This window comes from Theropithecus gelada, chromosome 8 (genome assembly GCF_003255815.1).
Source record: "Theropithecus gelada isolate Dixy chromosome 8, Tgel_1.0, whole genome shotgun sequence".
Lineage (NCBI taxonomy): Eukaryota > Metazoa > Chordata > Mammalia > Primates > Cercopithecidae > Theropithecus > Theropithecus gelada.
The window spans coordinates 76,451,675-76,467,857 of record NC_037676.1 but is presented as its reverse complement, the minus strand read 5'-3'; the positions used below and the strand labels follow the sequence as shown (position 1 = coordinate 76,467,857).

General features: G+C 39.8%; 1 protein-coding gene across 3 annotated transcripts in view; it reads left to right on the top strand.

Annotated features, from left to right (window-relative positions):
* Positions 1-16,183, top strand: part of JPH1 (junctophilin 1) — an 80,034-nt gene that overhangs the window by 47,629 nt on the left and 16,222 nt on the right. For all 3 annotated transcript variants that reach the window (XM_025394766.1, XM_025394765.1, XM_025394764.1), the window contains exon 3: positions 12,548-12,666. In XM_025394766.1, coding sequence (XP_025250551.1) covers positions 12,548-12,666 — 119 coding nt within the window. The remainder of the gene's footprint in view (positions 1-12,547; positions 12,667-16,183) is intronic.

The following is a 16,183-nucleotide window of genomic DNA, read 5'->3' as shown; positions in this document are numbered from 1 at the left end:
TAGCTGCAAGCAGTGAGCAACCCCCCTTCGAGTTTCTGTGCAGTTGCCTGCCTCTTTGTCTTGGATGGGAAGGGGCTTCTTAACTCTCCTTCTTATTCTGTGGAACAAATGCCATTTTCCAGGGTGTTCCAGCTCTTGGAAGAAGCCCTGTCTGCTAGGGCAGTGGGAGCCCCTGCAGGATGTGATTCTTCTAAACAACGTGATGGACCTCACAGGCCTCTCCTTGCCCTGACAGCCCTCATGTTTTCAGGGCTACTGGCCAGCCCACGAGACTCCATATGAAACTATAAAAGGGTTTTCTGTGCCCCTGTTTTCTTCATGCCATAACAAAGCATTGCCTGTGAAGTCCCATCTCCCATTGTGCCTGTTGCAGCAACATTTAGGTCCAAATTTTTAAATGCGTTTTAAAAATGTATTTTTAAATGCATTTTTAAAATGTATTTTTAAATCCTAGAGAGCCTCATGGCTACAGGGTTCTCTGCTTTAAATGGAAGGGGATTTTTCACATTTGTGCTTCAGATAGGGCAGAGTCAGCCAGTAAGGTGAGGGCACATCTTTTTGTCACCAAGTCTGTTGTCATGTCAGAAGACGAGTATGATTGTATTGAAAAGGCAGGAAAAACGATTTCCAGTACTCCTATTGCTGGCCAAGACTTAGCACATTGAACAAGTCTAACTTGGCAAGTACAGCCTGATGTCTAGGGCAATCCTGTAGACACCACTAAAGTAGCTGTCAGATAGCAGCGAAGCAGCAGGCAAGGCCCTGGACCCCAAAACTAATACTAGACAACTTGCAACAAGGGGGAGGGTGGGCCTGGGGTGTTGGCGGGTTACTTTCCCTACTCCTCCCGATTCAGTCAATTTCCCTACAGTTACAAGATGGCAGTCCATAGATTCTGAATTCTTGGGCCTCTAGAAATTCTTGCCTCGGTGGAAATGACGTCCTAAATTTCCCCCTTGTTTAGGGGATGTGCAGCATTCCCATTGTGCCTAGAATAATTCTTGAGATTCTTTGGACTCAGTCTGAACCTTGGATTGGTGAGGAGTAGTTCCATTCAAGTTACTGCATCTGTCACTAAGGAATGGAGTCCAGGAGGGCAGACCCTGCATTCCTCAGTGGCTGTAGCAGGAGTCCATCCATTCCACCGACAGCCGTGGCATCCCAGGGCCCAGAATCAATCCCACTACGAAGATAATAAAGGTTAAAAGCTCATCAAAATGTGTCTAGAAGATCTACCCAGGCAGACAGCAGGCTCCTGGTCAAGAATATCCCAAGTCCTATAAGCGTGGTAAGTATGTAAACTTTGAAGCAGTTCACTAACAATCTATGAGAACCAGAGGAAAAGATTCCTGTTATTTGAGCCAGGGTTTAACATGATTCTTGTACTTAGTTGGCTTGAATCCTGACTTGCATTTCTACCACCATTTTTAATGAAGGAGAATTGAACATTTTTATCTTGATGTACATGCATTCATCTTCAAAACTGACTTTGCTCCCCAAATTGTACCAATGTTACTTTTATTTAAGGGTACTAAACAGAAACGAGTCACCCTGGTTTACATATTTGTTTCTGCTTCCATTTTCTCAATGTCCTCAGATAAGCTATTATTTTATCTCTTGAGTATTGGGATGAAGAATTTGTTTTTGGTGTAACACAGCAAATGCTAAAAATAGGTAAACTCAACAAATTTGAGACTCCCATGAGGAAAAATAAGAAAACTTCTTAAGAATCTCGGAAGAACTAGATGATCTTCTGATATTTCCTTTTAAACTTGGAGGCGTTGATTACTAATTTGGTGATTTGGGGAAGGCAACTATGAGTTGGATGAATCTGTAGTATTTTTAACACCACCTAAAAATGTTCCTGCTAAAGAATAACCTTGATGAAAACCAAATCTGTCCTATAGTCTTTAGTAAGATGTTTCCTAAGCTGTGTTATTTCATTTGAAGGTCAGCTGAAACTGGTTAAAAAAATATATATTGGGAGAAGAAAGCTCAAAATGTGCATTTTTCAATAGGAGGCATAAATGTATTAAAATAAAAGATTGAATAGAGAAGTGAGGAGAGCAGTGACAGATTCACAGAGAAAGCATGAATACAAGAAGATGAACTCTAGATATAAATGAATTCCTATAGTAGAAAGAAAAATGTATAACTAGATGATAATAACAAAATGTTTGCTAAAACAAATCTAGAAGATGGTAATAAAGAAATCTCTTTTCACAACGTAGTCTTCATCCTAAAGGTTAGGAGACCTGGGCTCTACCCATTGATTCCTTTGGGTAGCCATATGACTTTGCTGTGTGACTTTGAATATATTCCTTAGTCTCTCTGAGTCTCAGGTCTCTACAGAAGGAAAAGTAATTGCCTGGTCACCAGGAGGGATCATGTGGACTCTTAGAGCCCCGTTCAGCTCAAATAGTGTGTTTTAATATGTCTATTAAAGCAGAAGTTTCAAGAGCAAAACCAGAAGTTTAATATAAATCAAGGCAAATACCCTTGTGCTTGTATTGCTCTCCTCAATATCTGTTGCAGCAAGAAACTGAAGATTTAAAGTAAAAATGTGCATGGGCTTCTTAGTTGAACTATAGAATGAATAATTCCTTGTGATCAAACAGATGTGAAATAAACAGTGACAGAGCGACAGTTCCTACAAGGAAACATGAAGTGAATAAAACAAGTTCACTGAGAGAATAACTATACCCCTAATTTTTTAACGTTCCTCACAAAACAGTTCTCTCATAAACTCTGTAACTTCAAAATGTGTGCCTTGACAAGGATAGAGCTTAGGACGCACAATGGTTTTGTACAGCCAGTCCCAAGCAAGTTCATGTTCATACTGTTCAGCATCAAAAGCCTGATAGAGGAATAGATCTTTTTGTTCTTCACTGGTTGGGCATATCTAGACAGACCAAAGTGAGGTGGCAGACTGGTGGATCTGAGATTTCTAGATAACCATTTTAGATAATATAAAACAGGTATAACCTTAGAGAATGTTTTTCAACTGTGAGTTCAAGGAGGAGTTCTAGCGGGCACATGTCACTTTTAAGGAGTGAATGGTATTTGCTTAATTTTTAAAAATGTAGTTATAAGTATGTATAAAATGGAACCATTTGAGCACCACAGTGTGCATTTAGTGGGCATTTGCAGCTGCTAAGTGGAGATTAGGTCAGTTTATGATCTGATCACTTGGTCAGTGTGTCATTCAGCTGAATAGCCCTAGCTGCCATCATGTATTTTGCCCATGATGCAGTCTTGAATTGCTCTAATTCTTAGTCATGCTTAAATATGTACCCATAGTGGACCATTGGCAAAGGACAAGAAGCATAACAACACTGATAGGTGAACAAAAACAGCATTGACGTTGGTAATTCTCATCATTACCCAGAAGGTCTTCTCAGGTTCTGAAGTTCTTATCAAGCACTTTCAGATGTTTGCTCCAGTGCTAAAAAGAACATGGAGTCAGGGTTATATCTAGTACCATTTTATAGAATATGCATCCATTTTAAAATAATTTGGCCTGCCTGATTTTTTGCTTGATTTTTCACCCTTTCTATTTCCTCTGGTCCAAAGGCTCTATACACTTCCTTCCTTCCTACCCAGAACTCTGTCATGGGTTACACCGTGCTCCCCATCCTCCTTGCTCCATGTCTCTGACCCTGCATCAAAGCCACCTTTTCCCTTATCTTCTTCTCCCAGAAGAGACAGCCCTGCTAGAGAACGATACAGAATCATACAGATTCTAATGTGCCTTTCTTAACATTTCTGAGAACTTCTGTACAGGGCTGACTCCAAATCTTTACCTCTTTACTTTAAGCCCCAGATTTCCCCTGCCAGCTGTTTATTTCAACAGAAGATCAATAATGGGCATTTATCTACTAAGTACCTCTCTGTGTTAGTACTAAGTACTTCATATATATTCGTTCTTATCCCAGACCAACTCTATGAAGTAATATTCTTCCCATTTTACAGGTGAGGAAATTGAGACTAAGGTGATACAGCCAGCATGTGATAAAGTGGGGTGTGCACCTGGGTCTGCCTGGTTCCAAAGCCCACGACACTTTAGGTCTTTTTTGAGCTTAGGCTTCTTCAGGTTTTATGATCCTTAAAATCACTGAATCACCCCTTTCACTGTTCTTACATTCTTTCCTGTTTCCTTTCTTTCACTTATCCAGGACTTAATTCCAGCAATTGTCACCTTTTCAGAGCTGCTTCATTTTCTCCTGTTCTCTGGGCATCCTTCCCACCTTCCAACAGGATCAGCTCTCATTTTCTTAAAATACGAGTAAAGTGTCTTTTTCCTTGACCCAGCTAATCCTTCTGGTTACTGTCCAAATTTCCTCCTTCCTTTCTGGGTCAAAAGTCTCCAGCATGTGGCCCACACCTGCTTCCTCGGCTTCCTCTGCCCGCTTCCTCGCCAACTCCCTTCAGTCCGGCTTCTGGGGTGGCCTCCTTGTGAGAACTGCTTTCTGAAAGGTTCTTATCAAATTCAGCAAACTTTCCCTAGCCCTCACCTTCTCCAGTACTGACTCATTTCAGTGACTGCACATAAATCCGCCAGGCAGGCTGAGAAACATGCAGCTGCCCCAGAGATAAGGCAAATTCAGATCTGGCCCGCTTACCTCCTAAAAGCCCAGGATTTGTGCAAGAACAAGAACTGTGAACAGCTTTATTAGAAGTTCCCCTTCTACCTGTATGCTACTGCTGTTCCATTTACCTTCCTGTTTCGTTCACCCAAGGACACTTTTGTCTCAGTCCTTAGTTCTTTGCTTTTTTGACTCACTTATTTGGTGAGTTCAGTCACCTTTCATTGAACGCATCTTCTGTGACATGACGCTCACAGTTCCGTTTAGAACCTTGACCTTTAATTTGCATAGCAGCCCTGTATCTCCAACTACAGATGCCTGTGTCGTGTAAAATCCTAGTTGTCTAAAACAGAACTTGTCATCACTCTCAGACCATAGTGAGGTCATTTATTCATACACCAAATTAGAAATCTTGGGGTTATCTTTTATGTTTTTCTCTTTTTTACCTATTCATCCACTAATATTTGTTGAAGACAGCCTCCATGCCAGGCTTTATGTTAAAAGCTTGACAAACAGGCATAAGTCTGCTCGCATTTTACAAAGTTCCGATCCCTCTTTCCTTAAAATGCCCATCAGTTATTGCTTTACGTTACAGCTGTTTCCTCTATTAGATTCTTAGCATGCCAGGGCTGAGTTGTATGCAGCAACTTCTCAACAGAGAGCCCAGCCTTGGTTTTTTCTCTCCTCACTTCCTCTGGATATATAAGATGCTCTGTAAATAGTAGTACATTAGGTGACTTCCTTTTCTTTTTAGTTGTTGTAAAATATGTATAACATAAAATTTACCATCTTGACCATTTAAGTATACATTTCAGTAGTAGTAGACCCACATTGTTGTGCAACCAATCTTCAGAACATTTTCATCTTGCAAAACTAACAATCTGTACCCATTAAACAATAATGCTTTATTCTCCCCCCTCCAACCACCTGGAAATTACTGTACTACTTTCTGTCTCTATGAATTTGACTACTGTAGGTACTGCATGTAATATTTGTCTTTTTGTGACTGGCTTATTTCACTTAGCATAATGACTTCAAGATTCATCCATGTTGGGGCATGTATCAGAATTTCCTTTTTAAGTCTGAATAATATTCCAGTATGTATATAATCACTGCATCCCACTGAATGGGAGAAAATATTTGCAGATCATCTCTCTGATAAAGAGTATCTAGAATACATACAACACATTTTGTTTATTCATTCATTGACATTAGGATTGTTTCCACCTTTGGATTATTATAAATAATGCTGCTATGAACATAGGTGTATAAATATCACTTTGAGACCCTGCTTTCAATTTTTTTTTTTAGTATATACTGAAAAGTAGAATTGGTGGATTATGTGGTAATTATATTTTTAATGTTTTTAGGAACCACCATCCTGTTTTAACAGTAGTTGCACCATTTTCCATTCCCACTGGCAGTGCGCAGAGCCTTCGGTTTCTCCACATCCTTGCTAACACTTGTTATTATCTGTTTTTTTTTTTTTATAGTAGCCATCCTTATGGGTGTGAAATAGTATCTCATTGTGGTTCTGATTTGCATTCCTTTATGCTTAATGATGCTGAGTGTCTTTTTAAGTGCTTATTGGACATTTGTGTCTCTTTGCAGAAATGTTTATTCAAGTCCTTTGCCCATTTTTCCATCAGATTGTTTTGTTGTTGAAGTGTGGGAGTTCTTTATGTGTTCTAGATACTAACCCCTTATCAGATACATGATTTGCAAACATTTTATCCCATTCGGTGGGTTGCAGTGATTATGTTTTAAAGAGGAGTTTTCATCTTATTTAATGGTAATGTTTTTGAACTTTTGAATGACCCTCGTTATAAAGGACCTGTCTCCAAAAATTATTCCAAGAAGAAAACATCCCTTAAATATTTCTACTTCAGATTTTTCTCAACACATAACATGGGAAGGTAAATCTTAGATAAGTTTTATAAAGCTCAATGAAGTGGAATAACCAATTGTTTGGCATATTCCAATCAAGGATTAGAAATGTGCCTTTGATCTGTCCTATCCAAAGAATATAGCCTTTAAGCTTATTAAGCTTTTGATCAAGTGTTAAGGAATAAAGTCTATAAAGTACTTAATTAAGCACTTATTTTCCAAGCTTAAAAAATGTTCTGGTGATAGACAAAAAGAAATCTTATAAAAGGAGGCTGAATAGTAGACACCGCTATTCCTAAATTATTACATATGTCCCCTGAGCAGGAGCACACTGCAGGGGTCTAGAGTTCAGAAAACTTAGTATTACAAGAGCTTATTAATCCAGGAATGTTTTGTTTCATTTATTTATCCTGCTTTCCAAAAAGTATTTGCAGGACTCTATAATGAGTTACATACATGATAGAATTCCTGATATTGAGGGTATAAAAATAAAGTCATGTGGTTAGAAAGGGTTATTGTGCGCATATATTGAGGATAGTTTTGCTCCAAGTTTCCAGGTAGCCTTAACCAAAAGAGAAACAATCGATCCCATAGTTCATGTTGTATGATACAAGGAAGCACAGCAGTTAAGCATCAGAGACCACGTTTTTCCTGGCACCAGACTCTAAGGAGGAGTGTATCACCTGGATCTTTATAAACATGACAATGATTCCCCATAATGGACAGCCTTTTACAAAAGGCATATGAACATTCTTCATGTGAATCTTGGCTCCTCTCCTCTCCCTACGAATCTGTGGATGCATTTGTAGGATGGAGTAATGTGGTTGAACTTTTTATCTCATTGACAAAAATCATTTGTGGCTCAGAATGGCCTCACCTACTCTCTGGCTATTAATACTTTCAAAGCCTATATCATAACACCTCTGCAGAAGTTTAGGCCCTTGAAATATCAAATACCAGACTTCATTAGGGATATTATTCCCTTTAGTATAACACGGGGCATAATAGTTTACATTTTATATTATTTAGAAATAACTGAATAACAATAGTTTACATTTTATATCCAAATAACTTGATATTGCTTTTAGAAAAAGAAGACAGGAACTCCTGCCTTGGCAAAGTGGACAACTATTCACTGGTGATATAACTTGTTTTAAACCAGGACATAAGAATTCTGTCTTAAAGTTATTATTCCAGGTCCTATCTTGTTTTTTTTTAAAAAAAAAAAAAAAAAAAAGGAATTTATGGAGAAAATTAACATTCAGTAATGAATAGATGGTGAAGATGGGTTCACATAAGTCATCTTCCTAAATCAAGTTTACTGAGAATGGAGCTGTAGCAGAATTATTGTCTATTCTAGACCAAAATATTTATCAGCTTTGTCCGTTAGCAGATGTATAAAAGATTGCAAGTTAGAAGTTGGGACAGACATTTCAGGGCCCTATGTGTACCTGTGCTGAGCCTTGCTGAGTCTATCTTATCAGAGACCCAAATCCAGATTGAAAGAGTCATTTCTTACTAGGTGCAGGTAACTCAGAAATCACACCTCTGATTTTAAGCTGACGCCTGTGGAGCCAGTTGGTTATTGTCCCTATCAAGAGTATTCCTTGCTTGACAGACTGATTTCTTCTTAAGAGCTCCAACTGGCTGCACGGGATAATTGGTTTTCTCAAATCTAGGTCTCTCATAAATGAATAATGTCACAGTCCAAAAGAAAGGCTAACGGCTCCTATTTTTTGCATTTTCTTACCCATGGTGCCATAACCCAGGAATGAATTTTTGGTTATTAGGCATTTTCAAGACCACCTGGAAGGAAATAAAATGGCAGAGAGGAGGATTGAAGTAGGGAGGTCAGTTACCTTTGTACTAACCCTGGTGAGGTGACAGTGAACCAGAGAACGTGAAATGGCTGGGTGGGGGAATATACTGTGAAGGTGGTGCCAGCTGGATTTGCTGACAGTGGATATGGTGTGTGAGAGAACGGGAGGTGTCAAGGATGACACAAAGGTTTTGCCTTGAGCAGCTGCAAGAATGGTGTGGCCATCAACCAAGACTTGGGTTTTTATGTGCCAATTGCTTTTATTTTTAAATTTTTCTAATAATTTTCTTGAAATACTTGTACATCAAAGCAAATCACAAGGACAGCCCCTGAATCAATTAGGTTATCGCCTCTGCTGTCAAGTTTTAAGAGTCAGATCAGTAAACTAACTTAGACTTAATATGCCACAGATTTTTGAAAACATCAATATCAGCACAATTTTGAAGCAGTTTATTGTTGAGAAAAGGCTATGTAAAAAGTAGAAATAGCGCTTCACCTTTAGCAGACTTGTTCTCCATTCTAGATGAAAATCTTTATCAGCTATGTGAGAGTTCACAGATGTATAAGAGATTGAAAGGAGCTTGGAGATGTCTCAGAGACCCATGTGTACCTTAGCAGGAGGAGAATATGCTCAGCATGTTCCATGTATGATTGAGTACGCTTTTTGTTAAAGCCTTATACGTTTAAGAAAAGGAAACTAGATTATCTTCTCCTAAGCCAACTAGAGAGCTCATAAAACACTATTTCAGTCATTAAAGAAAAGGAAACCTCACATACTCATCAAATTGCTGGTTAGGAAAATAATTTGTCATTAAGTTTGTAACTACAGGTGATGCCTAGCATTCAGAAATTCCCCATTTATTGTTGTGGCTGGTCACGGTTGACCTCTGCAGAGCTTATGTCCAGGAGGGAGTTCCATAGCTGCTCAGTGAGCATAACCAGCTGCCCAGGTCTCCGCAGCCAGCATGGCTGTGGCGTCTTCACGCATAAGGTGCAGCTCTTCACAAGTTAAAAATTTGGTTTATTTGTTAAAAATATATAGCCCTAAAAGAAAGTCAACAGCTGATGCTTAACTGAAAGAAGTGGCCTTTCAGTTACTTTTTACTGCATTTGATGGGAGAAAGTATCTGAGATAATGGTATTTGGAGACTCTTGAAGGTCTGAAGATTTGTAAATGTCAGCAGTCTTTTGATACATGAAATGCTTTGGGGCACATATGCCACTTTGGTGTATGCACGTTTTGCCTGTGACCAGCAACAGCATCAGGGCATGCAGTTTGAGTGGTTTCAGCTTATCTCTCCGGACTGCCTGACCTGAACCCTCCCCCCAACACAAAAACAATCACAATTGACTGATTACAGGGGTCGTGTGTCACTCTGGAGCTGAGCCTGGGATGTGATCACATGAATTCACTAACATGAGCCAGAGGCAAGTCCAGATTATTCCTGGGCAAAATCTAGACATGCCACTGGCCTTAGCTCTACAGGCTGGTGTTAACAGCAAACTCACAGTGGGTTCCTGTTCTTCCTTCTTGTCATCGGTTCCAAAAGCTCTTGAGCAGACTTCAGGATTCAGGTTTGAATGTGGTCTTGACTCATCTGGCCAGCTATACAGTAGCACTGAGCCGCAGAGCTAGGCTGGATAGAAAGGTCCTCCTTTGCTGTGTGGTCTTACAGGAAACAGCAAATAAAAAAGTAAAGGGTTAAATGCTAGCAGCCTTCACTGATGCTGTGCTTCCAAAATATATTTGCAGAAAGGTTAAGCTGTATTTGTCTATTCTGCAGTTTAGCATATTATACAAAGTAGTAGATATACTACTACTGTTTATTTGACTGTATGGTGGTGTGTTGTGATTGGATCAGAGTAAGTTATCTGTACTTGAGTTTTGCAAATTTATTAAAGGGCTAAGAGATTGTATTATAAAGCAGCATAGCTGTACTCTTATGGCTTCATTAATTATGACACCTAGACATAATTAGGCCCTGGCTAAGAATAGCAGACAAAATGGAAAATCATTTGGGGGAAAAAAAAGTTTAGATTCTGAGAAACTGAAAGAACATTAGTAGAGGGCATCCGTTGATTCTCAGGCACAACACACAGAACTAAGGCATTACCCATCATAGATTAGCAATGGCACCCATGCGGGGTTATCCCGACAGCTGGTTAAGAATATGTCCCTTCCCTCTTGATATTATTTCCATTTCATATTTCCTGATACCCTGTACACAAATAATCTAAAGCGTCCTCCATGGTTTAGAAATAGCAGTTTTGATGATTCATTTTTAATTAATAGACTTTATTTTTTTAGAGCAGTTTTAAGTTATCAGAAAAATTGAACAGGAACTACAAAGTTCCCATATACCTCCTCTCCTCATGCATACACACAGTGTCCCCTATTATTAACGTCTTGCATTTTGAGGTGCATATGGTCTAATTGATGAACCGGTATTAATACATTAGTATTAAAGTCTATAGTTTACATCAGGCTTCATTCATTTTTGTGTTGTACAGTCTATAGATTTTGACAAATAGGTAATGTCCCCCACTACAGTATCATGCAGAATAATTAAACTCCCCCAGATATGCCCTCTGTTCTACCAATTCATTCTTCCCTACTACACCCCGAACTCTTAGCAACTCCGGATCTTTTTACGGTCTCTATGGTTTTGTCCTTCCATTCAGTTTTAAGAACTACCCAGCTTTTCCTAAGGAAGCATCATTTATTCCTTTATCCATAAAGTGGTCCGTCAATAAATAGTGTGTGCCACGGTGTGTTCTGCACTTTGGGATTATGACAGAGGACCAAAAATTTAAAACGTGAAGACAAAGCTTACATTCGAATACATCAAGCCTCCATGCTTGCTTAGAGCCTAAATAGAAGTGAAAGGGGCCCCATGAGAGCACAGGACGAGAGGAAGTTATTGAAGAGAGTAATGTGAAAAGGGAGCCTCCTACCAGTTGGCCCCCTTGTCTCAGGCCAGGCCCGGTTCCCCCCATGTTTTCCCCTGCAGTCTGGTCCCAGGAGTTGCGCCTGCCAGCCTCCTCCAGCTGTGTGTTCTCCCTGAAGAGCATCCAAAGTCCATGCCTTTTCCCAACTCCTCCTCTCTCCTGCTGTCTCCAACATAAGTGTAAGCACCTTTTTCAGACTTCCATTAAGTTTTCACTGCTAGTTATCTATAGCCCTACCTAGTGCTAATAAAATATAATAGAAAGTTTACAAAGTCATAAGAAAGAGGTACCCATAAACATCTGAAGACTAACGGGACAAGGCCTTCCCCTCCGCAGAGCAGATAAACCAGAGTTTTTGTTGTTGTTGTTGTTGTTGTTGTTGTTGTTGTTGTTGTTGTTGTTTTCTTCCCTCCAACCCTCTCTGGGACCAGTAGACATCATTCCCTGGTCCAGCCATAAGAAACCCTGTTCTTTTTCGTGCCACCTTCCCCATAACCCTAGTCATCCAGAAAGATGAGAGGTTTTCATGAGTGAGGACAGGCCAGGGAGGTGACGGAAGACTGAAAGATCCATTTCATCCCTGCCAGTTCTGCCTCGCTGTCACCTTTTTGGTTCATACCAGAAACATGCCTAAAAGTCAGCTAAATGGACTCCTCAGGAACCCTTCTGAGCATGTTCTTAGAGCGGGCCCTGTGGTTTGCTCCGGCTGGCGAGCGCCAGTAGTGCACATCTCCCCACTACACATCCAGTGGCATCATGCTGATAGCCTGAAATTGGCCACGGTGAGAGCATTTACACATGGATATGAGTAAACGCTACCAATCCCCATTTCGCTAATTTTTTTCTTCAAAGAGCTACTTCACCAACATGCCAGTGGGCAGACCTTTCTTAGTCAAATTCTTACACTGATTGTACCATAGAAATTAATTCGATAAATACTGTATTAATTTATATGTTCTAATTCTACTTTCCATAATTTTAGGGGTGGGGAGAAATGCCAACCAAAGTCAACAGGAGATTTGATCCAGTAAGTTTTGAAAACCACACTTAGCATCAAGCTACACAGACCTTGTGCTTGCTTTTCATTTCCCTTGAGAGAAGGGCTGAGGCAATTCATAGGAAGTTTAGTTTCATCTATGGCATCTTCATTGAAATTTTACGGCAATAGAACTCTAAAATTTTTGCTCTTGTGGGTGTCGGGCCATAATCATAATTAACATTTCTTTTCCCAGATTACAATTTGCTTGTCCCTGTGTAAGTAACAAGGGGCCACCTATGCTGACTCGTCCTTTTGTACCCCATGTAGGACTGCACACGCCAGGGCGAAGGCCGATGCTGCCGACCAGGCCGCGCTGGCCGCTCGCCAGGAGTGCGACATCGCGAGAGCTGTGGCCAGGGAGCTGTCACCTGATTTCTACCAACCAGGTAAAACAGTGCTTTGATGAGCGAGGCAGGAGCACTGGCTTTGGTTTGCTTTTATTTCCTTTTCATTTCAACATAAAGGTCTGTGCTTCCTGAATCCCAGCAATACTATTATACAAAATAAGCAGGGGCACATGTGGATCTTTCATCTGAAATGCTTGGGACCAGAGGTGTTTCAGATTTCAGATTTGTTGATATTTTCCTATATTTGCATATACATAATGAGATCTCTTGAGCTGGGGACCCAAGTTGAAACACGAAATTCATTTATGTTTCATAGATACCTTATACACATTGCCTGGAGGTAATTGTATATAATATTTTTAATATTTCTGCACATGGAACAAAGTTTTAACTGCATTTTGACTGTGACCATCGATCATGTGGAATTTACCACTTGTGGCATCATGTTGGTGACCACAATGTTTTGGATTCTGGAGCATTTCAGATTTTTGGATTAGGAATGTTCAACTTGTAGTAATAAATATCACCTGAAGTCTGAGTGTTAGCCCTGGAAATGGGTTATACCCCAGAGTCTCGCCCTTCCTCCCCTCTACATATGACCAACAAAGTTTGACCTGATAGCAGTAAACCAGACAAGAATCTAAAAGAAATATCTGATTCTAAGAAATTGTGTTAGTGACAGCCACAGATTTTATAACAAATACTCCCAAATTCAGAGGCACTTATAGCATTAAGAGAAGAGCCAGTCAGTACTGTGACTATTTTTTCAACATATCTGAACTAAAGTTCAAAGGAGTGTGGTTAGGAAATAAAGTAGCATACCACTTAAAGAGATTAATCTGCACAGATTAAGAGGAAAATGCATGTCATGATGGAAGAAATAAAAGTGACAACCTCAAAAAAATCGATCTTGGTCATCTGCCCCCCCCCCCAAGATGTTAGTAAATAGCAATCAACAAATATGTGCAATAGGTTTAAATACTTAATTCACTTTCTAGTAGTTTCCCAGTAGACTCTTTCCACCCCTCTCTGTAATATACTAGTGTTTTTGTTTTGAATTTCAAAAAGGCAATATTCACCTTTTTATATATATTCCATTATTTTCTAAAGAACATCTGTCTAGTGATTGTTCGAGGCATCAACAGATTTCTAGGTGAAGAAACCAAAATAAATGTTCTCAATTTCTATTAAAAGTTACATTTCTTGGTAAAGAATTTTTCCACCCTGGTTTTTGTGAAATCAAGCTGTATAACTAGCATCCTGTGCCTAGACAGCACCCTGCATGAGATAGGTGTTCGATACATGTTTGGTTCTGGTGAGGGGTATACACTGTTGGAACCCATAGGGTATCACTGAGTCCTAACGAACAACATAAGTCAAAGTGAACAAAATAGCAGGATTCGTAGAAAAGCTAGAAACTTGGCTATAATCAAGGATGGAGCAATGAGAAATGACCTGGAGAATGGGAGCAGGAGGTTCCTGCAAAGAAAGAAGACAGTGAAAGGCCCGGCAAAGAAGATTCGGTTTTTATAAGAGAAAGGCTGAGGAGCGACCCAGGGTGGTTATTGAATGATAGATACCATCATCACAGAGTGACTCGTGTTAAGAGTTCAAGTCCAAGGCAACCACTGAGAAGGGCGTTTTCTTTCACATGCACCTCTTTTAAACCTCTGGTTGAGATTCAAATCATTTTTTATATATATGCATTTTTTTAAGGAAAAGGAACCTTTCCATGTTTTTGCAGCGACCTCTGGTAGGAATAAACTCTCCTCTGGCATGAAATGAACTCATACTTCCCTGGTACCTAAGTATATTGGCAAATTAGCTGTTCCAGGGCGTGAGAGCTGGGGAAAGACTTCAGCCACCCAGGAGAAATTGTTCTGTCCTCCCCAGCAGTTGTTGCCATTGGAAGGAACCTGACTGATCAGGAGACACTGGGCTTGAGCAGTTCTGAGAGCACACAAACTTACTGTTGTCTGCAGATGGTAATTTCTTGGTTCTGTTAATTCTGTTGGGGAATGGGGTCCCTTTAGATTCCTATTAGGTGTTAACAAGAGGTAAATGATACGAAAGATCATCTCGATTTCCCAGTCTGAATGGTTTTAAAAGCCTTTTCTGGTGTAAAAGCATTTGAGGGGAAAAAAATATTGTGGGAAAATGTAATTCCACCCTTTCTTAGCTAAAACAGCTTCGTGTAAGCAAGTTGTCCATCAGGAATGAATGCATCACAGTAGCATGGATGACAGCGGGTCTATTTGAGACCAGAGCTTGTGGGGGAGGCTGCAGTCCCCTTTGACCCACAGCCAGCACTTCCTTCAGCAACTGTATAGAAAGCCTTTTCTGTCGTGGGTATTATTGATCTTCTCAAGGGAGCATAACTCATGCTCTCCACTTTGCATTTACAGGGTGAGCGAATCAGACATTTTTGAAAAGGGCTTTCAAGTACTTCTAAATTAGGTTGGCCATTTAATTTACATATCTCAGATATAAAAGTCTTCATTGTTTGGAATGCATGTGTTCGTGCATAGAAGTTGTTAACCCTGTAATAAAGGATGCCTGTCATAGCTTACTTTTGAACGCTTCCATGGCAAATTACCTATTTTCAGGAGCTGGCAGTATTTTCAGATATTTTCCATCTTAATTAAATCTTATGATCTTTAGTTTAAAACTGTATTATTCTGCAATTCAGTTAGAAACTAAGGAAAAAACATAGCCTCTTGATTATAAAAGCGAGAAATGGAAAAAAAAAAAAAAGGTTGCTAGTAGATCATATGTAGATTAATCAAAAAATTTTTTAAATAAAATAATAACTTTTGTCATTAAAGAAAAAAACACAGCCATGTGGGACGGCTTTCTCCCCCAAAGGGTTAAGCTCTAATAAACAGAAAGCATACAAATGGATGTTTGTGAATGTATATATAGATAATTGTGTACATACACAGAAACCTAAATTGCCATTAGTGGGAGTGACACAGTGAGTCATCCCCCAAGAACTTAGAAGATTGCCCTCTGAGAGTTCAACTTGAAAATGAGTCCCTGAAACTACACAATGGTAGATCAGGTGATCGTAAGTAATAGGATGGCTTTAAGAACCACAGGATTTCCTTGTAACCTGATTGGGCTATAAAAACATCGAAAGAAAAATTGGTCACCCAAGGAAGTATAGAAAAAAGAGAGTCACAGAGGCAAAAGTTGGCAGTGTTCATCCCAACACTGTCCAGAGGAGGAGAAGCCTGACCCAGAACCTTGGAGGACTGCTGTCACGTTGGCAAGGATGTTTCTATTATGGGGAAGGATGCAGGGAACTGTGGCCCTGGTGTACAGCTTTACTGGCAAAATCACCCTGACTCAGGAAATGGATGTATCAGGCTAGCCCAGCTTGATGCCATTACATATTTGATTCAGCTCATGCTTCTTGTTCTGATTCCATGTTCACCAGTAACTTTCTAATTTTGGTTGAGCTTTCCGTGGAGTTCTGCCAACGGGGAGAGCGTGTACTGGTAGTATCAACATGAGTCCCCTGACCTATGTGACATTTACATTGCTCATTGTAAAC